The sequence below is a fragment of the Ammodytes marinus genome (assembly GCF_949987685.1).
Source record: "Ammodytes marinus genome assembly, chromosome: 10".
In the NCBI taxonomy this organism is placed as follows: Eukaryota; Metazoa; Chordata; class Actinopteri; order Uranoscopiformes; family Ammodytidae; genus Ammodytes; species Ammodytes marinus.
The window spans coordinates 16,385,092-16,409,507 of NC_137214.1; the positions used below are offsets into that span (position 1 = coordinate 16,385,092).

Here is a 24,416-nt window from a genome sequence, read left to right on the forward strand (position 1 = left end):
CTAGACTTTAGGTTAATCATGGGTAATACAGTAATGGTAATTAGAGTCCCAATAATTACACGCATAGTTGTAATAACAATGAAGACCAGGTGATCAGTAATAGGGATCAAAATGAACTTGCTATAAACATATGGAATACCTGACGTAACTGAGAAGAGCATTGGCAAAAGAAAAGTAAAAAGAAAAAGGGGGACGTGCATTGAAATATGCATAATGGCTTTATTATTGAGCTGGATTGTTGCTGTTTCCTTCCAATTGCTCCGAATCAATGTTTGACAATGGCAGTTGAAAGATATTTTTTCAAAGGCATTGTGGGATTACCCGTTAGTGTAGGTACCAGGACCTCTAGTCATCGCATCTCATAAAGAGTTGTTACTAGAGGAAGAGATCTCTTTCAAAGCTCCAACATGAATGAAGAGGGGCAGTTGGAGCAGTCTTTTGGCTGGCGGGCAACTCTTGTAATGAGCCTAAGAGGGTTCCAATTATTCCACTTGCGATCAAACGGGAGAAGGAGATTACTTCTCTTGCCTCTTTTTTTTCTTTGACATTTTACACAGTAACATCTTTTGATAGGGGCTGGGGGAGAGAGGGAAAAAAAGAGTCGCTAGTGAACGCCTGATAGTCTTGTACTGTCTAGCAGAGACAGAGCAATGCATTTGCAGCTCACACATTTTATTTCTTTTTTTTGCTGTTGATGTTTTTTTGATAATAAAACTACTTTTCCTAGTATATGGTACATCAGTTTTCTCTGAGACTATGTCACCTGCACAAGACAATAAAAGGAAGTGTTCCTATGGCCACAGGCTTTGGCTACAGCAGACTTCATGGATGATCGCTGCCATATTTTTTTCACAGCGCTGTTGTAAAATGTGAGAAGGCATGGTGGGTAATCGCTCACTCACTGCTGTTGTTTTCCTCTCCTGCTTAACATTGTAAGTCATGTTCACGGAATACAAAGGGGAGTTGAATTATTCGATTATGCACAAGATTGTTTCCTCTCCTTTTCATTTATTAAATTCCCAGATTACAAGTAGAAGGCACATTAGATGCCTTGGAGTAACTAAAAGGATTTCTCCACTATAGGATATCAAACTATATCAGCCTAGGAGAAATGCACAGGGGAAACAACAAAAAGACAAATTATATTATGTACCACTGCTCTGACACAAAGAGAATTCCAATCTGCATCAGCACAGATAAACATCCACCCCTAAGATATGTTCTTGGTAGATAAGAGCTTAGTGTGTGTGTGTGTGTGTGTGTGTGTGTGTGTGTGTGTGTGTGTGTGTGTGTGTGAGAGCGCGTGCAACACAAACACGCGCACAAACACAGACACACAAGTGCACCGAGCAGAGCTTTGATAAGCACAGAAAATGACTGCATGTTGTTTATGGTGGTGCAACAAAAGGATTCTAGGTATTCCTTTTAAGAAATCAAGCTGTGGGAAGGTGGATGCAGGGTCGAAGATGCATTTCAATGGGAAAGATGTGAATCCATAATACAGACATCATTAGGGGGGGAAGAAAAGCTCCATCCATACACGTCTGTACTGTATGTGATTGTTTGTTAGTATACTTGCGCGTGTGTGTGCCTGAGGTCTGGGAATGCTTCCCTTGTGGATCCACCACAACGGTTGGAGATACACCGTCTGTTGCTGTTTTCCATGCACCCACCCCCCACCCCCTGGCAGTTTAAAGCGATGTTTGCCCCCAAAGATGGCCCTAATACAAATTAAATTAAATGAAGTCAGTGCAGCTAATCCCTGTGTGTTTCAGCTGCTGAAACGCCCACCCAACCCCCTTGTGAATGAGTGGGTCAAGCCCACTGCATCTGGCCCCCTCTCAACTGGCCATGCTCTCAAGCTGCTATAGCTCCCAGTCCCTGACGGAGACCACAGCAGATCCCTCTCCCACCCAGTGTGTGTGTGTGTGTGTGTGTGTGTGTGTGAACACGTGTGTCTTACTGTACATCTTTGTTGTATGTCGTCCCATCTGACTCACAGTGTTTATTCCCCTTTGCTTGTTTTGCCTTTGTGCCTATATTTGCATGTGTGCATTTCTTCAAAGAAGGATTTGTTTTTGTTTGCGACTGGCTGGCTCACACATATCTCTGGTTTTGGTGAGGTCTGTTTTTTTTGGTAAATTTACAGTCAAATGTAAACTATAAATGTTCACATCTCTCAGACATTGCACCAAAGGGGAGTTCAATGGAAAACAAAAAAGTAGCATCGGACCGCATATTAGTGTTTAATGTTGTTTTGTTCTGAGCGTGCCCTGAATGGCAGCCTGTCACAGTCCTGTTAACAAGCTGGATTTACAGATGCGGCGGTGATGTGCGAGCAGCTAATGCTCTGCTGTCAATCCCAGCTGCCTCGAAAGACCATCCCAAATATTACCACCAGATGTGCATCTCATTGACGCACCAGCAAACAGGATCAAAAAGCTAACTAGGCTTCCATGGCTGGATCACTGATAGGGTTAGCCTGGCTGTAAACGAGCTAAAAGATCTCGTATGCCCATCTGTTTAATAAAAAGCCCCTTTTGTATGATAGGTATTTTGGCACCAAGCCCAACCGTCCACCCCTGATTTTGAGCACCAGCTCTGATTTGCGAGACAAAGTGCATCGACTCGGTTTCAGCAGCTGGTGTACACAGATATTATGTTTAGGGGATTGTGGGCAGGAGAGTGGGTGGGTTTTTCGATGAGCTGGAGTCTGAAGTACATGTTTGTATGTGTGTGTGTGTGTGTGTGTGTGTGTGTGTGTGTGTGTGTGTGTGTGTGTGTGTGTGTGTGTGTGTGTGTGTGTTCGTCTGTGTGGCGACAGCATGCGCATTTGTATGTGTGCGTTGTGGATCTGTGCACCTGCACACATGCCCTTTGAAAAGCTCCATCACCCCTGTACCCAGCCAACAGGCAGAGTAAACATGGTTTGTTTGAGCGGGTTGCCTGGGGTAGTTGGATTAATGAGCGCTGATGAAGTTCCACTGGGTGCTGCTGCTGCCTCCTTATTTGCCGGAGTGGCTGTGATATGGTAGTGTGTCTGGAGGCGGTGACTCATTCCCTTTACCCCCTATGTCAGATTAAGGCATGTCAATAAACAGACCCACTCAATCCATCTCCGAGTGACTGCATCCGCTCACAGAGCCTCCCAGTCTGTAACGAGCTGCTGCAAATCTCCATCCAACTAAAATGTCCGGAAAGATGCCTTGTCACAGTGAGAGAAGGAAAAAAAAAGAGAGAGAGAGAGAGAGAGAGAGAGAGAGAGAGAGAGAGAAGCGAAGGACAGAGTGAGACTAAAGCAGCACGGTGTGTGTGTGACTGGCAGCCACCGTTAAGCCGCCGAGAGAAAATGTACCAAGCTGCGCGCCACCATGTCGTGGAGTGCAAGCCTATCAGCTGTCCTCACAGATTCACTGATTTACTAATATCTGTCGTCCTTATGTGTATTTGGTTGATCATAAATATATTATAGGTTTACTATTTACAAAAGCATCTCAACTTCCTGCTGTTAATTCACTCACTGTTCTCATATAATAATCTAAGGGGAACGTGTTTACATAATCGGCAGTGTTTTCTGAGCGTTTATTTTTAAGACCCGGCCCAGGGGAGGTGTGAAAAACCTCTGGGAATTCCTTATCCAACCTCCCTCCCCTCAACACTGGCTAATGTAGGGCACAACTGAGAAGAGAACATGCTATCCAGTAATTCTCTCCCAAAACATTTAATGATTTATACAAAAAACATACCTATGTACTGCCTACTCCCACAGGACCGGAAACCACACATCTACCCTCAACATTTCAGGAGTCTGTTCACAAGAAGTCCCCACCTACCCATCTCCTGTGGCGCCATACACACATTAACGGATTTGGGGATGAGAGGAGTGTGAAAACTTTTTCTGATCTGACATCCAAATTAAAGAAAATCCCTCAAGACTTGCCTAAAGGGGAAGTTCCTTCTATTTGAGTTTGATTAGGCTCCACCGGCTTTAAAAAAAGTAAGCCGATTTCTTTTAGGAAACGGCGCAGATAGTTTAGTCTTTTTACCACCCTCCCCCCTTTTTACTATGTAAAACCATGAATCGTAATCTCATAGAGATACTCAGGGTTTTTCTTTCTGACTCTGAGATAGAATAATTCTGAAAACACGTGTAGCCCTGAACGGCGAACAGGTGTTAGAATTAAACTCTATCCAGCTGCACTTGCCTGGTGACGCCGTAGAGCCCTATTCATTCTAAGTGGACACTATAACTCCATGTGAAAGGCTTAAAAGCACCAGCCTTGTGTCTGAATACAAAGACTAAACAAAAACACAGACCCCGGTAGCCCACACAGCTACCAACAGTTTGAAACATGTCGGTCCGGAGAGCAGTGATTCCCTGCTAAGACAACAGCTCTGACTTAAGCCTCTTTAGCGTCAGCCGAGCTCCGCTGGAATGCAGACGTCTGCAAAGGGGGCCTATTATTTAAAATCTTTTCATCGCGCTGAAAGGGAGGGAAATAGCTTTGACGTTGAGGAGCTCATGAATAATGAATGTTGTTTCTATCAATGTATGTATAATTAATCACATCTCCACTAACTGGACTTCTGTGGAGCCTGTAGGCCTGAGTGACATGGAGACCGGTCTGGATGCTGGTCTCTGTGTTAAAATAAAAGACAGCCACGCGATCTGCCCTATGCTATACGTGGGGGAGGGGGGATAAACAGGTGGGACAAGCAAGAGTTTTTGTACTTTGGCCTTTTTTTTCCCTCACTTTTTGATTACGGGCAGGGGTTGATTGTTTTGGTCAGTATGAACACATTTGTGCTATTTCACATGGAACGAAGAAAGAGGAGGCAATGCAAGCAGGAAGCAGTGTTTGCGTATCGGTTTCATTGTGTTTCAGAGAAGCTGTTATTTCGTTTGCTCAAACAATACTCAGCACTTAACACATGTGGTCAAGGACATAAGTGACCTCATAGCAGCATTGAATTTACCCTTTGTTTTTTTGTCTTCCTCGCTTTTATACAGTCACAAAGACTGCAGAAATGTTCAAGCTTTGGCGTCGCAAGGAGGCTTTTTAACAACCTTTTTCTCCAGAGAATCACTCGCTTTCACAATATGATTGATTCCCGAATGGGCTTCTGGAGTTTGGGGTGAATTAATGGGTGATGAAGTGAAATGATGCAGAGAATGTGGCAGGTTATTTGTCACACATGTAGCCCCCTGTCACAATTGATTGTGTATAATTTGAGTTTTGCAGGGGAGCCAGTTGATATTAAATGTTACAGCTCTCTGTATTCATCACAGCAAGGCCCCCTTTAGCAGGCAGAAATAGAAAAATGTAATCTCATCCACAATCATGGCTGTGCCTCGGGCACTCTTTCACCCTTTTTACCTTCTGATCCTCCCTCAGGGGCCCTGGCCTCTCTAAAGGAAGAGGGGAAATCTATAATCGAGCAGATGGCAGAGGATCTATGGGAAATTCTATAACCGGGAAGTTGGTGGCCATGATGGTCTTTGGGGCAGAGGGCAGAAAGGTGCTATAGTGGTGGTGGTGGCGGAGGGTTACAGTGGTTTAGGGGCCAAAGAGTGTTTCTTTCTTCTCTTTGTTAAACAAAATATAGTCCCACTCTGAGAAGGTGCTAGAGATTGTTGTAGGGAAACGGAAAGAGAAAGAGAGAGTCTGTAGGTATGTGTGTGTGTGTGTGTGTGTGTGTGTGTGTGGGAATGTGAAGGTGCGAGAGGCTCAAAGAAGTGAAGCATTTTCTTTTCATCTGCAAAGTGCATATAGGACGACAAACATCACTCACAGACACACACAGCAGTGCATACAAGCACATCCACACTCCTCTGCATCCTCTCTGCAAAAAACTACATAAGGGGAATATATGCAACTGTTAACATCCAGTTTGAGACACTGACTATCCCTCATCCGGCAAAGTTTACGCTTTTCATTTCCTCATCTCTCTTCATTTATTTACCCATTACTTCTCTTTTAACTTTACCATGAAACAAACACAGCTGGATAAAGAAGCGTTTTATATTTTCTAATTGCTGCCGGCTTGCCCTGTAAAACCCCCTGGATCTCTTTTTTCTCATCTCCTTCGTTAGCAATGGGATATCAATAACAAGGCACATTATGTGTAACATTTCCTTCCGGGACTGAGGGGAGTCAGTTAGCGAGCCGCTGCAGCAGCAAACAATAAACAAAGACAGAGGCTACAATAACCCCGGACTGCTTAAACACAGAAAGAAGCAGCAGCATTTGATCTGACAGTTTTAATTGATTCTGTCTAGTCTGTTGTTTTTGTATGTTTAAACTGGGCATTTTAGTGTGGCAGTCAAAGCATTTTGTGTCCACAACAAGCGTGGCATGTTTTCTGTCAGCTACATTGATGACATTAAAGAGCTGCACCCATGACAGACATAAAACACTCACTTACTCACTTATAAATACATTTTTCTTCTTTTCGATGCTTCATTTTTCCCGACACAACCTGCCACCCCCTGCTTCAAGACTGTTTTTAAGTAGTTGCTAAAATGACTAATATATATATATATATATTGGTAAACTATTATTTACAGATACAGATTTACATGATTTACAGATATATTTAAATTACATGTTAATTGTGCTTAAAAAATTGATTGTATGCATCTGTGTTTAAGCAAAATGTAATGTTCTAATTGGATAAATGCTAATTATCCCAAAATAAAGACACAGCCTGGCAAAGTTTGCCAGATTGAAATTGTAGTATTGTGGCATCATGCCTTTTTATAACACTGTAGAAAGAAAGAAAAGACAAGTAGGAAGCAGATTGCTGATGGCATCATCTTATGCATCCTTATTTTCAAAATAACATGTTACTAGTGCATGATGCTGCCTCTGTCCATATTTTCTTCGCTTGCTTCCTTTGCTTAAATGTAATATTGTGCTGTATCAGCTTCGATACAGTGGGGCAGCTGTGTGACATTTTTTTTCTTTTCTCTCTCTTTTTCTCTCCTATCTCTGTGACATCTGCTGAACTTGTCGGGTGTTTACTGGTGTAACAACTGGTGTCTTCACCCCCCCACGCACCCCGCTCCTCCTCCTCCTCCTCCTCCTCTCCTCTTCTTCTATGGTGCTCCCCATGCCCCCCACACAATGAATACACTTGCATCCAGACTACAGAACCAATTGTCACGCTGGGAGGAAGGCAAATCAAATCTTACGGCAGCAACTAGGCGAGGAGATTGCTTTTCCTCTCTCAGTGGCGGAGGAGCAAGCCCCGCTGTCGTCCCCGCACCTCCAGGTTTCACTGGAGAGAAAAGAAGCAGTGAGAGAGAGAGGGTGAAAAGGGCGAAAAAGCTACTGGGGCTGCAGCAGCTGGACCGCAAGTCTCCCGCAGGTCAAGTCCTTCCCACTTCGTCCCAAACCTCTCTCTCTCTCTCTCTCTCTCTCTCTCTCTCTCTCATCTCTTTCTTACTTCCCTTCTCCGCTCATCCTGACGCTGCCTATCCGTCACCCGGGCGACATCAGGGAGAACTACATTCCTCCCTCCAGCCCTCCAGATGAAACGGAACAATAATTATGGGGATAGAGTGGCTCTGGTCGGCCAAACTGGGGCCGCTCAGATCACAACAACACATTGTCCAACCCGATTAAGGAGCCATTTGTGGGCGTCTTGCTGTAGTTAAGCAGTCCTCGTCCTCTTTGCCTGAAACTTGACCTCGCAGCGAGATTTATTGACATGTCGTCCAATTTGAGGTCGGTTCAGAAAATGTGTGGGGGAAAGAAATTACATTTCTTTACAGGAAGCCCGGGCTAATGCATCCGATTTCTTCCTCGGAATTGGCGCTCTGTGAGCGACTCGCCGATGCCCAAGGTTATGCCCTGGCATGTTGGGTGTGTGTTTATCACCACTGACAATCTGATAAATTGAGGGAAATGTGGTTATCTCCACTTAATCCTTTGATTAATGAGCAGCTGCTGTGTTGAAATGGAGTTACATAGGAAGAGATGGAGGTGAAAAAACAGTGAATGGTGTGAGAGTGCTCTGAAGGGTTTCCTTTGGTTGTATAGCTACTACACACTTAAGAGAGCGCCGTGTAAAAACTCTCAGGGAGAATTGTATTATGGAAAATATAGTTCCATTTCTGGACCGGAACAGCTTGCGAGCATAGGGCCAAACCGTCTTCCTCTCCAGGCCATGCTCACATAGAACCTGCCCTCCAAACCAATTACAGGCTGCAGCCAGAGTGACATTCACAATACATTTTCTATCTTGTCTTTTTTAAATGAAGTTTTCCCCTTGTTACTCATGCCTTGCATTTTCATTAGTCTCTCACCGGATGCGCAACCACTGTAGAAGTCCAGGGGGCTTAATTTGTGTTCACTGGGACTGAAGTGGAGGACAGATGGAACACAAAAACACATGTGCAGTACATTTTTCCTTTAGCATAGAAACATTATTGATAGAAGCATTGTACATCTATACATCTTTTCATGGAAAGATATGCTGTGATAAAACACCACACGTGTTTCAAAACAGCCGCATCATTTATAAATGAATTAAATGATACGTGTTGATCTTTAATTAATGGTTAATTTGAGTTGCACTTTGTTGCCACTGTCGTTACCTTTGATATTTAATGGAGTCAAGCTGAACAGGAACAAAAGGAGTCAGGGGTAATACAAGCGAACAAACACGCCGTGCTCCAAATTAAGGGCTAATAATAAAATGTTAATTAAATTCCTTTTTATGAATTATCTTTTTCTATAGCAAGGAGTTAAAGTTTAATTAGGGGTAAATGGCAAACAGGAGACACAATGATGGCAACCTTCAGCCCAAACACATTGCATCATAATTGAGCAAACCCCCAGTCAGAGGCCTTACATTGTTGCTTATCATTATTACATTTTCCTGCAAAACTAATTAGGAGCAAAGGGGCTGAGATGGCAAACAACAGCTTATCGCCTAATGATTGAAGGTAGACCTTTACACTTTTGAGAATATTAAAAGATGAATACACACCTGACAAACATACTAGTTCCTTAGAGTGAACTGCGGATAAAGGAAAATTAACAACCAGCATTATCTTCATTCGGATAATAAAGCTACCCAGCATATACTTATGTTATTTGACAAATATAATAATAATAATAATAATACATTTTATTTATATAGCGCTCTTCTCTCACTCAGAGCGCTTAATATGTGCCAGATTTTAGAAAAAGAAGGCTGAAATGGTGGTATAATGGTGGAAAGGAATTGCACGTGTACCGAGAATCTGAACAAACAAGAACATGTACTCGGTAGCATTAGCAAGCTTTTACATTTTTCATAGACTACAAAACTGGTCATGGGAGCTATTTGCCAGAGGTAAACACCACACATTGGTGGCTGTGATCTACCAGCATCGCCGGAATTTATTTATTTATGTATTTATTTATTCATTTCAAAAGAGATCCAAGAAGACTAGGACTAATGTTTGACATTTCCTGCTCTGCTCTCCCCCGTCCCTGCTGCTCGTACTGCGCTGCATTGTGCTTTCACTTCCACGGCGAGGCTGAATAAGTTCAAAATGTTCAACATCCATTAACATATCATAAGGAGAGTGTTCACACTGAGATTTATCCAAATAGATTTGGTCACTGTGTACGCTGTCTTCCTCACCAGCAGGCCTGTGTCAAATGTATAGCTCAGCTTGGATCCTCAGCAATTGCTGCTTCAGTGCCTGCATTAACCTTGTTTTATCATAGGGGTGACTTTTTCTTCAACAGGGCCTTGACACCCGTACTGTAGACTTACCTCGGGAAGTTACCCGCTGACTCTCAAGCTTTTTCTCAGGCTACAGTATCTGCACTGTGGATTTTTAAGTGGATGCTCTGCTTTCTTCCCGCGCCGGTAAAACACCTGCATCTTATCAAACCTTGTGGAGAGGGGTATTGTATCCTGGCTTTTTTTTCACAGGACTAAGAAAAGTCCTTTGAGAGGCGTTGATAGCCGTTGGCCCTCTGACATCTTACCTAGTGTGAGTTGAGGCTTTGCAGACGCAGGAGGGGCTACCTGCTCAGCGTACGCTAACTGTTCTGTCCATCCTCTCTCGCCCATCAGAATTTCCCCCTTGATAAATAAATGTTGGGGGAAAAAATGAATGTGTAGAGGATGCCTTTGAACTGTGTTCTCTAATGTGGGTCAGAGATCTATCATATGCATATTCCGAGAGCCTTTTCATCTGCAATTGCAGAGTTAAGACTCCCCTCGGTGCTCTCTTAATTTCATCTACTTCTCTCTGCAGTTATTTATTTAATCCTTTTTTACATTAATGTCTTCTCAAACATGGTTAAAAGTGAAGAGTTCAGAGAAGAAAAAAGGGAAACTTTTCTTCCCCCCCCCCCCCCTCCTGTCTGCGTGATAGTCTGTCCGCCCTAATGACTCCATTTTAAAGACATTGGGCTGACCGGCACTGGAGGGAGGGTGCAAGGGATTGAGAGAGAGCGGGGAGGGTGAAGAAAAGAAGAGAGACTGCGCTCACTGCAGCACTCCTCTCAGCTCCCAGTCAGCCTTTCTCTCTCTCTTTCTGTGTGTGTGTGTGTGTGTGTGTGTGTGTGTGTGTGTGTGTGTGTGTGTGTGTGTGTGTGTGTGTGTGTGCTTTGAAAGAGAATAGGATTCAGCCCTTTGAAAGCAGAGGCTGCTCACCGGGGCCCTTGTGTAAAATAACATTTCTACTGAAAGCCAATTACTGGTAACATTATTTTGGTTGCTTCCATTATTAAAAGTACCTCTCTCTGTCCCCCCCCCCCCCTCCATCGTCCCTCAACCACAACCCCCCCTCCCCACTCATCCCCCTCCCACCCCACCTTGTTTTGCTCTGTTGCAGACGGAGAATTACACCATCGACTCAAGTTACGTGAATAGCAGAGCCCACCTCATTAAAAGGTATGTCTTGATTAGGAATTGTTACCGGCACCTCGTTATCATTGGCATCTGTAATTGTTTTATCTAATGAGCGCGCTTGCTACTGTGTTGCAGCAAGTGTGTAAGGTTTACATGGATGTTTTTCCATTCATGGTAGTTGCAATGGGAGGATAAAATTGTTAGGGATAAATAGAATTACTCCACACAATGTGTTTAGTAGACACTTGTTGAAATGAGCCACAAACTCACACTTCCATATTATTAGATTACACAGAGCCGCAGAATCGGCAAGTAATGATTTTCACATTTGCAGATAATCCTGTTACTCTCCTGTAATTTGGTTTATGAGCAACAGATGTGGCTTGAATTGCACCAGGTTACAGCCTAAAACAAGTGCTTAATGATTTAATATTATTCATGATATTGCTCCAGCGTTTTTCTTTTCTTCTCCCATGGATTTTCAAGACTTCACACCTTCATGAACAGTCGACAAGGAAGTTTTTTTTTCTCTTGGGTGAGGAGGTGAAGAATACAATTTTTCATTGTTCTTTGTTTTTCAGTCCCCCCCCCTCCCAACCAGGTTGTTGGATAGGGTCGTTAGAGGGTTGGATGAGGGTCATACAATAATTTGCTCCAGCCATTTAGGTTTTCTGAAACCAGGCTCTCTCTAACAACTACAATTCTCTCTTTTCTTACCTGCTGCTATGGAAATATTCCAGTCTTTTCTTTTGTTTGAAGCCAACCCTGGCCCTTTTGAAAACCCATTATGGCAATTTCCCCCCTAAAAGATTCACTGCATTAATGTAAACATAGAGTATTCAAGTGTGGGCCTCTGCAGCACACTACAAAGAAATCCCCTCAGGAGCCACTGAGCCCATGGTCTGGGACAGGTGCAATTACAGTGATAACATCAGAGAGCCAGCATTACCTGCAGTCCTCTCTCCCAGACTGCAAAAACAGAGTCTTGGGCTGGGGGAATGCAGCAACTTTGTACCGTCCTTCGATTCCCCTACACTTATTTTTGTACGCACTTACTTGTTTACTTTCATTTTGTCCTCTGGCTATTCTCAACTCGTCATACACAAACTCATATATATTTTTTTTTTTATTTTTTTTTTCTCTTGCAAGAACACATGTTCATACATTCAGCCCCCTATTTAGTGTTGTTTGTAAAGCAGAATTTGTTCCAGTGGGATGGAAATCAAATGAAGGGAAATCACGCTGTTACTGTGCAGCTGTTGATTGTGCCCCCCCCCCCACACACACACCACCCTCTTTATTGACTGTGAGCCCCAAACAAGACAGATGCTCAGTTTGTATGCTTCCAGCGTTTCCTACATCCATCTTCCTTCCAGGAATTCCTGATTACTGCAGTATTTGTTTGATTGTAGTGAGTGAGTGCCTCCTGTTTGTTCAATGTGATGTCCTTGAAGTCAGCGAACGCATCCAAAATGTCCCTGTCTGAATCACACCGTGCTTGGATGCAATGTTATCAGGGAAGTTAAAAAATGCCCACATAATCCAAAAAAGGCTCTTAACAGATTTGAACTTCCTTCTTATTTCGTGGTCGCTGTTGCAAGCATAAAAGCTAGAGTGACAATTTGTCATTGTAGCAAGAAAAAAAGTGCTTTTCTTGTTTTGAATTGATGGAAATAGCCACCCTAAAGGGGTTGAAATAATTCATAAGAAAAGGACGGAGGGGGGAGAGGAACAGCTCATCACAAGGCATGGAGAGACACAGAGACGAAGGAGAGCATGTGTGTTTAAGGTGATGTGACACTTAAATCAACATTCCTCTCTTTTCTCCATGCTGGCCCCTATGTAGCACGTCGACATTCAAAGACCTGGAGGGGAACAGTCTGAAGGACAGCGGCCACGAGGAGAGCGACCAGACCGACAGTGAACATGACGTCCAGAGAGGACACTATGTCGACACGGCTGTCAATGACGTGCTGAACATGACTGTCCCCCCCAATGTTTGCCAGCTGCCAAACCAAGGTAAAAAAAAAGAAAAAGAAGAAAAGAAGTGCTTGTACATGAGAGCGTGCTCTGTGTGTGGTTCTTATTCATATGAAGTGTGTTTTTGCCAGTTTCAAGATAAGACCCAATGTGTGCTTGTGTGTGTGTGCACTGGAGTCTGTTTTTATGCCAGCAGAGCATCTTTTAAGATGCATTATGCCCATTACGGCCTTCAGATGTGCAAGTATGAATAACAGCACCGTTTTTTTTTCTTCTTTTTTTGTCTTTGATGTCCTGCTAGAGCAGCTAATGTAAGGGATCCCCGACAGCTAAGGCTACCCTTTGATACGGGCTTAGGCAACATTATTGACCGATAGTAGCAATGTCTGCTCTTGAGGTGGGGGCCGACTTCAGATGTGCTTGAATGGCAGCAATTAGGCTCGCGAAAGGTAGAAGATGGGAATCTACATATCTCCATGTGCCCTCATCCGTCATTCATTGGGATCATTTAGCGGGGGAAGTAATGTTGATGTTTCATTTCTGACTCACCATTTAATAAACACATCCGATTGGTTGGCAGAAGTCAGTGTAGAAGTGTCATGCTCCTTCATAACTACTGCCATTCAGGCAGTGAGTGGCTCAGTGTGAGAGCAAGAGACGACTGGAGCGAGCAGGATAAAGCTTACTATATGCTCCTGAGGGTATTTACATGGGCTCAAAGGAAACGCCCCATGCACAGGTGCATCGGCTCAGCAGACCACAACAGTCGGCGTGTGTGAAATTTGCAGACATTTTAGGATGACTCACATTTCATTTTAAAAGGAGGAAGGAAACAAAGGACATATTGTCTTAAAAGCACACTCCTGACGACAGCACTCACCCAGATATCACTCGCACTATCTGAACTTTACATACTGCACTGTGCTCCATTTTGGGAACTTTTGCCTAATTTTTTTTTTTTTTTTTCATCTCTCAGTTAACACCGACATCATTTTTGCTTCCTCTTTCTTCCACTTTCTTTCTAACAGTGCCCTAGTAAGACTGTATCCTTTCTTCCTAGACAGCTCGAGAAATTTTAATGAACGGGAGATAAGGAAAAAACGAATCCTACTTTATAAAAATGCATAAAGGAACGTAGTGTATGTGATTTCTTTAAATTATTTATCCATCTATTTCTATCGGTGGACTGTGAGTTGTGTGGGCGTGGTTGGAGAAGCAATAATAGACATGTGTAGGCTGTACCGTTGTCTAGTCCCTGGCATATCTAACTTACCAGATGCTTCACTCAGATACATTTGGCTGTTGATGTTGTTTGACGGAGGAATAATAACATTAGACAACCTACACTTTATGTTAATCAGGAATGGAGTCACACAAACGGTGGAGCCTTCAAGGCCCGTCGCCCCATATAATGTAATGACTCGTAAGCGGAGAAATACATATTGACATACTGTATATGGTTTCAGGAAGTATGGTGACCATAACAGTGGCAGCAGATGATAATGAACAATTCATTCAAAAGCGGAAAATGTATTTGTCGCCCCCCTGCCCAAATTGAATTCACAACCTGCAACAAAAGAAAAAAATCCTGTGCCTTAAACGCTGCACGCTAACAGGTCTTCCAGTGTTGGGATCTTATTACTGGAGACAATTACAAAATGATGTACATGAAGAACATATTACAAGTGGGGAGAGCTCTCTGAGGCGGCTCTTTTTTCATTAACACCATCAACGAATGTATCTGTTTCAGCAAAATGGATGTATGCCTCTTGAATGTGTAATGCAGCAAGCAACACATCTCTGGTAAACAAGAAGCGAACAAGAGGCTATTTCACAGGGCTGTCCATTCTTTTGACCAGAGCGAATAGATGGATAACAACGTATTGGTTCAGAATTACAACTAGATGGATTGTTATTGTCTTGTTTTTTAGTTTTTTTTTCCAAATCGCACCCAGCTTCAGACTCACTTTTGTCTGGCAATCTTCCTCAGTGAGGATTTAACAAAATGGCTCCACTGGAACCCTTTGCTCACTTTTGTTTAGACAGTCAGTCAGTTAGCAGTGGTCACACCAGACAGTAATGAGAGGTTCATAATTATTAAATGAATTGACCAAAGATCCTTACACGTGCAGAAATGTGATGACATAGCAAATGAAATCGTCCCTCTATTACCATCTCAAACGGTCTAATTACATAGTTAGGGGGCATGGAGTGCTGACAGAGATGGGCAGGTTCAGCACGATGCAGCACAGTTGAATTTATGTGTGGGATTCCACACCATCCTTTTTTTTCTGTGCCTCCTCAGGAGAACACTAGCTTCCTCTCTTCCCTTCATTTCCCTGTGTGCAAACCGAATTGGCTACAAAGGATAGAAATAGAACAGTTGAGGTTTGTATAATATGAGACAGGCATGGTGGTTACAGTAATGTGATGATGATGTGGTTTTACTTTGAGCTCATCTGTCTTAATTGACAAAAAAATTGACACTATCTGCTAGTAGTATTAAGGGAATTGTCAAAAAAACAAATAGGCAGGTTCACTAAACACCCTGCTGCTGAAGAGATGTCTTCTGGGAGTAGCTCTTGTGTTGCCTCTCCTGCCAGCTAAAGCAGAAAACAAGTTGAGAGTCTGCAATTGCCAAAGGACAACAACACAATACACACACACAAGCCGAGGATAGAAGAGCCTTGTTTTGTGTGTGTGTGTGTGTTTTTATTGTTCCTGTTTTCTTGTGTTGATATGCGCTGAGAACAAAAGAAAGGGGGGGAGGTTTAAACTCTCGGGCTTTTTACAGTGCAAATGTTTACCATTCCCAGTGCCATGTAAAGGTGTTATTTGCCCAGGAGACAAAGAGATCGCACACCCCTCATCATCCTTGTATAGACTTTCATGTGGGGAATCCATTTGTGTGCCAACATACCACCAGCTCTGAAGTTCCCACAGGGGGCATTTTTTTCCCTTTTCTCTGTCAGTTAAGGAATTTGATATTTGACTTTTGTCCTTCAATATAATTATTTTATTTTCACCTTAGTGCCTTCAAAAATGCTATTCATTATTCCTCTGCCAGCCATTACTAAGGTAACTTTCAGCCCAAGTGCCTGTGAAGAGATTTTACACTTAAATCTGAGCACCGGCCTCTTTAGTTGAACCACTGCCAAGAATCTAAAGAGGTGTGTGTGTGTGTGTGTGTGTGTGTGTGTGTGTGTGTGTGTGTGTGTGTGTGTGTGTGTGTGTGCTCTTTTTGAAAACCTGACCTGAAACATCCTCACCCAGTGGGATTAGATTAGCGAAGCATCTGAAGAACAAATTACATTAAATCTCTTAAAATCTATAAAGGAAGGGGCTATCTTTAACATGTAATGGCCCCCCGCATATCTGCCAATACAATAAAAATGTATGATATCGCGGTAAGAAGAGAATAAGAGCTATATAAAATGAATTCTTCTTTATCTTTATAGGCATGTCTGTGAAGTTAGGTGGGGGGGATTTGGTTGACAATGTGCGACATGCTAGCTTTGGCTCTGCAGAACCATTAGTGTCAAGGGAGAAGAGAGGGGGAACAGACTCCAGAGGGGGCTGCTGACAAAAGAGAGCTAAATCTATTTTTTCTCGACTTCCTTTGATTGTCATAGCTCACACTTTAATTCCTCCCGGATATGGATGAGCCATGGTTTTTAGGGATTAAGATTCATGTATTGTTAAATCGCCTGAGTTATCTGTGCAGGAAGGGGAAAATAGGCAGAGCAGGATTTCGTGTTTCAAGCGTCCGATTTGTGGGTTTAGAGGTTTGTGGTCTTGTGGTTTTGGAAAAATGACAACCAGGTCAGTATTTAAGTGTTCTTCCAAAAAAAAAATATATATAAAGTATATTAGACTCAACTGGACCCAAGACTGCTCAATTAACCATATAAGGGAAACAGGCCTCTTTTTATTTCCGACATTTTTCCTTTGGCTTCCACCTCTGGAGAATATCTCTCATCTATCTGTTAGTTCCCTATGGGTGTGTGCCTGAAGCTGGAGCCCAGGAATGGAAGTCCCCTCCATGGGCCACAGACTTGTCCATATTCCCTTCTTCCATCAGCAGATCCGCAGGGTTTCACTGTTCTTAATTGATTTCATCTCCTCCCCACCTTCTCTCTCTCTCTCTCTCTCTCTCTCTCTCTCTCTCTCTCTCTCTCTCTATCCCTCTCTCTCTCTCCCCATCCACATGTCTTCCTCCTCTGTTTCCATGGAGCGACTGCGAACACCTCCAACCCACATCTCCCAACTTTGTGCCAGTCAAGCAATTCCCCTTCCCCTGTTGAATTAAAGAAAGGAGTAAAAGCTCCTCACATGTTTTCTGCTGCAAACGTGGCCTAAATTCAACACAGGAACATTTCTAGTTTGCAGTCCTCTGATCTACTAACACAAATGCTGACAGGTGTCAGAGTCAGGAAGGCAACAGGAACAGGGCTGTGCTGACAACACGAGAGAAGGTGGAGAGAGAGAGAGAGAGAGAGTCTGCGTGTGAGGGAGACAGAGATGGAGAGATGAGCTGAGAGTCTAGTAAGCAGTCTTAGCGAGGGAAAATAAAAAGAGGAAACAATCTCTCTGACAGGTGGGAGTGATCTTTCTCGTTTTCTCCCACTCCGAGAGAACTCTTGCGAAGAGTGCCAGAGGTTCTCGACTGATTCCCCAACAACATTTGATTGAATTAAGCATCAAAACTCTTCTCGTGATTTGGGCTGGCAAACAACACGTGTTGGGTTATGATATTGCCTGATTAGATTAACGTACAAAACTCTATAAGGGGGACCATCCATTTTGATTTGGATTTGCCTAATCTAATGTGTAACCCCGTAGTGGAGGTAAAATGGCTGACAGTGACAAAGAGCTCAGTGCAATACAAGCATTAACGAAGATGGAGTGCACACAAACTCACATACACACACACACACACTGCAGGCTCAAACACACCGGAGAATGCTTCCAAGCAGGTGTGGGGAAGTCAGTAATGAAGCACCGAAATGCAGTGTTTTCCTCTGAGATGTAGAGACTTGAGGAAGTATAAGGATATAAAATGTCATTTCAGGCTGGGTCCATCTGTGCTCGTCTTCTATGTGACTCATTGAGGTCTTTGGCTATGTCTTAGTGAAATTACAACTAATGTAATAAAAAGAGAGCGGGCCAATATTGATTTCACACTTGGTGAAATAGATGAGGCACTTTTATCACTTAAAGTGAAGATGTGGATTTTTTGTTGTCTCTGGCTGGGTATGGAGCAAGCCTGTCTCTGCAAAAACTGCACTGCTTTTATGTCTTATTTAAAAGAAAAGTATCTAATAGCACGTGGGTGTGTTTGTTTGCAGCATTCACATGAGGAAAAAACAACTAATTATTTAAAAAAAAACAGTGCGTGAGCCCATCCATTTAGTTTATTCCAAGAGGTTATAAATTAAGAGTTCTGAAGGAGGACTTAAACAAAGGTTTTTAAGCATCGCCTCTAGCCTTGGGTGTGGTTTCCATGTACGCCTGTGCACGTTTCTGCTGGACCCACACATGTAATTTGTTTTAGCACTACTTTTTCTATAGTGTTTGTATGTGAAATAAAATTAAATTGTGCTGAGATGCACACACAAATGCAAACTGTGTTCCTTCCCATTCCAGACTAAAAAAACACATATAGTAATGTCATAATGCAATAATGGCATACCCTGAACCCTCATTCTGCCAAAGCTCTCCTGAATATACCCAGTGTATTTAATCGGCTCAAGAGGGGACTGCTTATCTCTTTGCACTTGTCATGGATAGCGTATTGAACATATCAGGGAGAGAAATGGGAATAGTTCATTATTTTCTAGGGCTCACAATGAGCCTGATGTATCTCATTGCAGGCCCTCCACTGACAGCTCATTTTCTAGACAATCCTTGCATTCAGTTCACAACGCGGCAGAGCAAGAGAGAGAGAGAGAGACTGAGGGAGAGAGAGGGCGGGAGGAAACACGGAGACAGAGAGAAAATAGGGCTCCGGATCCCCATTGCTTATTCATGGCACTGTGGCATGCTAGGTGTGTTAATAATCTCTGCAGAAACCAAGTGAATCTCAGTTGTTTGTTGAACACCTAGCCAAGCCAGGCCCCATTCGACAGCAGATGGGAAAACAGGGGGATCAGGATGATCCCTGACAGAGGGAGGGAGATTAAGAACAGGTAATGTGCTGAAGTTGATGGGGGCCGAGTTGTGTGCATTAAAGAGAGAGGAGAGAGTATACCTGAATTTTAAATCTAGTCTTTGGGTGTCTACTCAGTGTATGGAGAGTGTGCATTGCTGCAAGTGTGCACATTTAAAGGTTAATGAGAGAAGGAGGGGTGGAGGGACAGCCGAGCCACAGTATTGTCTCCAGTCTACTCGCCTTTTGTGCCTCCCCATTGATTCTAGTTCTTGACTGATGAAGTGAGGCACCTCTGTGTTTTTCATTCTTTGAGGACACTGCATGGGTGCACCCCTTCCCCCCACTGCAGTATACAAAGTATGCCAGTAATATTACTTTGGGTTAAAAAAGAGGAATGCATGGCTTGAGGGGTGGAAACAGCAGTCCCATTTTACACTTAAATAACACACACTTATGGACATGGACTTATACTTAATAATAATAATTGCATTTCAAACATAATAAGAAGTAAATTAGATTGCTTTAGTGATTCTGTTTCTTAATAGTGACTCTCTAGATGTGCCATTTCGCTACATCCCTGCACATACTGAATCTCGACAAATGTATCTTGGCAAATCTTTAATGGGATTAGGATCTTGTACCTCCAGTTTGATGCCAGCATGCCGCCACGGATTCTAGTATGTACTTCATTTGCATTTTACAGCGATAATCTTATCTCAGTGTGATGTAAATTCAACATAATGAGAGGTTAACAATGCCGCCGCTGCCATGGTGTTCCTCACTTGCGTTCCACCCACCCACAAACAGTTCCAGTGCAGAGGCTGTTTCACTCACCCATGTCGTGACAGTAGAAACGACAGTGGAGCCAAAGCTATTTATTTTTTGCTTCAGCGATACTGATACAGGTTTTCATTCAAATGTGTTTATGCATGTTTTTTTTGAGCATCCCAGAACCTCCATTTCAGTGACAAAGCCCTCTAGTGGCTGTCGTAAATTTGACAAAAGCAAAAGAAAGAAGACAGAAGTCATTGTTATAGAACCAACAGAGTCATAAAACTGTTTTATTTGTTGACATTATTTTGTTTATGGAAGGCAGAGACAATGCCTCCTTCCTGCTGATTAAGCCATCTGATCTAATAACAATACAGGTCCTTCTAGAAGGGATGAAGAAAACTACTTATTTTGTCATTTAATTTGTAGGACTTTGGCAAAACAAGGCGAGTATCTGTAATATACTGGAAATGACACATTAATGAAATACACTAAGAATGGCAATTTGATGACACTAACATGGTATCTTTTAGCGTGGGTCTGGACATACTTCAGAGTTTTAAATGAGGAAGCTTGACTTCTGTTGTATCTCTTATGGCTGCTGGTCAGCTTAAAGAAATATTTCTTTTGTGCTGCCAGGGTAATGTGTCAACAACCAATTGGCCATTGTTGTGTGTCTTGTCAAGCATGCAATTTGTGTGTGTGTGACAATAAATTTGGCCACCAGAACCACTCTGCCCCAAGGATAGGATATTATCCCCTTTTTCTGACAACTTGAGTTTCTCTTGAGAGTCCCCTAATACACCTTTACAAAAGCATGATTTACCACCACAGCCTTGTTGCTGAAATGCTATGACTAGAGACTGATAGCATGTGGAGTAAACACTATGATGAGGACATACTATACTATACACATCGACTAACTCAAAAGGAGCCTCAGTGTGTGTGGCTGGAAGTGGGCACCGAGTGACTGCCAAAGCAAGGCTTGTATTACAGGGATCCCAGGATATCAGACACCAGGCGGCCTATGCTCCCTCCAGGCAGGGCAGAGTCTGGCAGCTGGCCCGTAGCCCAGATAGCTATAATCAGCCCCATTACCTGTAGCACTGACTCCCATTTATGAGCCTGTGGTGGAACCATGGCTATACTGTGGGGGGATTAAGGGCGCTGTGAAATTTTGGGGAAAAGTACAAATAGCATGCGGTTGCACATCCTATAGCTAGCTATACACCTGCTGCAGACATACATTAAACACACTGGAGCTCATTCATTCGTATAGTCACACGCCGGCGTGTAGTGGATAGGGGGATATTTTCTGGGCATTATGTGACTTGGCACGGGGCATTTGTTTTATCTTCTCCCTCTGTGAAAGGAAAGATTAAGAATATACCCTGCTCTGTTAAAAGGGGTTGGGGAAAATCAGCTGTCTTCTGAGAAGTACATTGTAGCCTGCAGTTTTCTGTCCAGAATACAAAGAGACATTTATCACTGCAGCTGTGGTGGTAAGGGAGGAAGAGAGAGAGAGAGAGAGGGGGGGGGGGTCTCCTGTGCTAGCAATGTGCATCCTTTTTTAACCCCTATTACTTCCTTTCTATGTGAGAAAAAAAACACTACACCTCTATCCGCTTTAATCCATTTGCGATTCCCTTCAGTCTTTTTTTTTCTTTCATTTTCCTATTCCTTTTTATCATATCCACCCTGGATTTTTATCTTAGCTCTCGTTGTTACTGAATATGTAGCCTGGAATATGTAAAGTTATGTCTCCCCCCCCCCCTCAGTTATGGCAACAAAAGGTTACTACCTCAGGCATACAGCTATAACATTTCCATATTTTGCTCTCTTCATGTATATTCCACAAGAATAATTTATTGGGTAACATCTTATGGCTGTTCAAATGCAGAGCATCTCTCACATACAGAGCTTGCTGCAAAACACTGCGAAGCACACAGCATGGCACAATGGCACTCTTTGGATTTGCACATTGCAGAAGAAGTTAAGCAGAGGTTAAAGAGAAAGACATCCAAATCACCTCTTCCATTACAATCATTCATTCACCAATCAGTGTCAGTGTTTCCTCAGCTGTCCCCTAGATGACCTTGCAGGGATGAGCTCACTGTGTTGTAATTCAACATTTTGAGTCGGGCCTCAATAGTAGAAAGCGTGTGGTGGCTGCTATATAGTGACCCGGATGATAAACTATTGATGAGAGAGTGAAGGCACAGTAACAGAGAAGAGGGGTTTTAAGGCCCAGGGAGCCTCCCCTGACCTTTTCTTGGCCACCAGTCTATGCCATATCTTGCTTGTGTTTGATTTTGTCTTTCAACACGTCTTCATATTCAAGAAACCTCCCTGTCTTTTAAACCTCCGTGCTCTCTTTGTACCTTACGCAATGACTTAACAGGCACACTAGCAATGAAGACTAAGGATATACACATATTGCTACATGGTAATTTTAGTTAAATAAGGATTAAGATTTGCAATGTGAATAACGCCACATTTAGTTTTGCTAGTCAGTCTGAGTTACTGTATTATGCGCACAGTTGGATTTCTGCCGGCTTTGTGCTCGTGTGTTAGAAAGGTCAAGAGCCGAACAGGATGGAAAGTGGTGTTGCTACATTGTGGTGTATGGCTTGCGGCTGTGGATAATCAAATCAAAGTAGACTCATCAACATTAAAAACATTATTCAAATGGTAAATGTTAGATGGTCTTGACTTATATAGCGCTTTCTAGACGATTTTCTCAGCCCCAAAGCACTTTGCATTTCTTACCACATTCACCCATTCATACACCGATGCCATGCCATTCACAATAGCTCTCCCTTTTTTGTATCGTGCTGCTAACACGATGTTACCTTTAGGCTAACGCACATCTTTTTGGCCTTACACTAATTATCACATCACATTAGTATTTTAAAAATCAGGTCAGTGTGAACCATGTAAATACTACAATATCTGCGGAGTTGATCTGCGTTGGTTAAGCACAAAATACATTTCAGGAGGCTTCTATACTGCATGTACAATTTTCTACAGGACGGAATTCACTGGGTTGGTGTATCTTTGCCAGACAAATGTGACTTTTTAGTTTTTTTAAACCCCAATGTCCCCCAACTCCTTAAAGGGGAGGATAAAAGGTAATGGGAGAGGTCGGCTGTTAAGTTTAATGGCTGACAGGAAAGTCTCAGAATGGCTCTTTTTAATGATGTGCCTTTTCTCATGCAGCCCTCGTTAAGTATGGGGCCAGAATGCATTGCAGGGGGCAGGGGGGAACTTTGGCCAGCAGACACTGCACTATATACCCCCCACAACATCTTTAAGATCTGCAGATGGGGGTCCCAGCCAGGCTCCTTTGTGTGTGTTCACCGTCTCATCTTAGAAAAAAACCTGTGCTCCTTCTGTGTGTTCCGCTCACATTAGCATCAGAAAATAAATAAAGCAAGCAATCAGGCCGTGACCTCTTATATTCACAGTGCTGCCAGCCCCCTCCCCCCCCCCCGTCCTCCTCCGCATCACTCTACATAGGTTTAACTAGCTTGGATTTGCGACTGAATGTCAAGCATGTTGTTTGGCTTTACCACAAGGCGAGGTTGTTCCTCAGCTGCCTCCAGAGAAAAGGGACTGGTAGGATTGAGAGGGAGCGAGGGGAATTGGATCTTTGACACCTGTCACTTCCACTCTGCTGCACCTTGCTCCCTCGCCACACATAAGGACTTTCTGTGTCACAGCTCAGCATGTTATCATGAGTGGGCACGGGGCCTGAGAAAATCCAATTACTACCTCTGTGTCAGACCCCGGCCATCCTCCTTATGTATGCTCTAGTCATGTTCCTCAAATCAGAAGAGATGAGCCTATTAGTTCCTTCTCTTTTTCTTCATACCGGTCTCCCACCTCCATTTCCAGTCTGTGTGTCTTAGATATACTATAGCCGCGGCTTTACTCTCATGGACTGCCTCGCTGCTGACAATCCTCTATACAGTGTAGCACTGGGCTGGGTGGGTGGTAAATGCTACGTACATTGGTTGTGACTGTTTGATATTAAGTGGTATCGCGGTGCAAGGGAAGAGAATCAGCCTGCCTTTTGCGATGCCAAACAGAATGGCCTTTGTGGAAGGGAAATGGAAAGTGTTAGAAAGGCCTCCCACTTGCTTCTCCTCTGCCCGGTAGGTGTCAATCTAATGCATCTCTCCACACAGCGAGGGCCTTGCTGTGTGTTGTCCTTATTTCTTTTTATGTGTCGCTTGTCTCTGTGTGAAACAATCTATCTGGTGCAGTAGGAATCAGGGGTGGCGCTGTCTTTTTAAACTATGATTTGGTGTCCCGATGTGGCCCACCCCCTTTTACATGTTCCTGCCCGATGAGCTTAACCTGCCCACACTCTATGGTGGCACACTCACCATGCTACAGTGTCCTAGTTCCAGTGGTTGTTGAAAACTATAAGGAAAAGTGACAAGTAGAATTTCTTTAGGGGAAAAAAAACTGAAGAAAGGAAAGAAAAAAAAGAGAGAGGGGGGGGGGGGGACCATGCGGTGCTTCTGCAACAAGATAAAATGGAATATAAAACACATAGGCCTGGCTGACACAAAGTGAACATGACTGAATGAGAAGCCACATTATATTAATTATGTAGGGCCACTCTTTTGAGGCAAAGCTGAAG

The 24,416-nt window shown here is 43.2% G+C and overlaps 1 protein-coding gene across 1 annotated transcript in view; it reads left to right on the plus strand.

Moving 5' to 3' along the window:
- Positions 1–24,416, plus strand: part of pcdh19 (protocadherin 19) — a 52,095-nt gene that overhangs the window by 18,714 nt on the left and 8,965 nt on the right. Inside the window, exons 3-4 of the mRNA XM_080035791.1 lie at positions 10,847–10,905; positions 12,710–12,882. Coding sequence (XP_079891917.1) covers positions 10,847–10,905; positions 12,710–12,882 — 232 coding nt within the window. The remainder of the gene's footprint in view (positions 1–10,846; positions 10,906–12,709; positions 12,883–24,416) is intronic.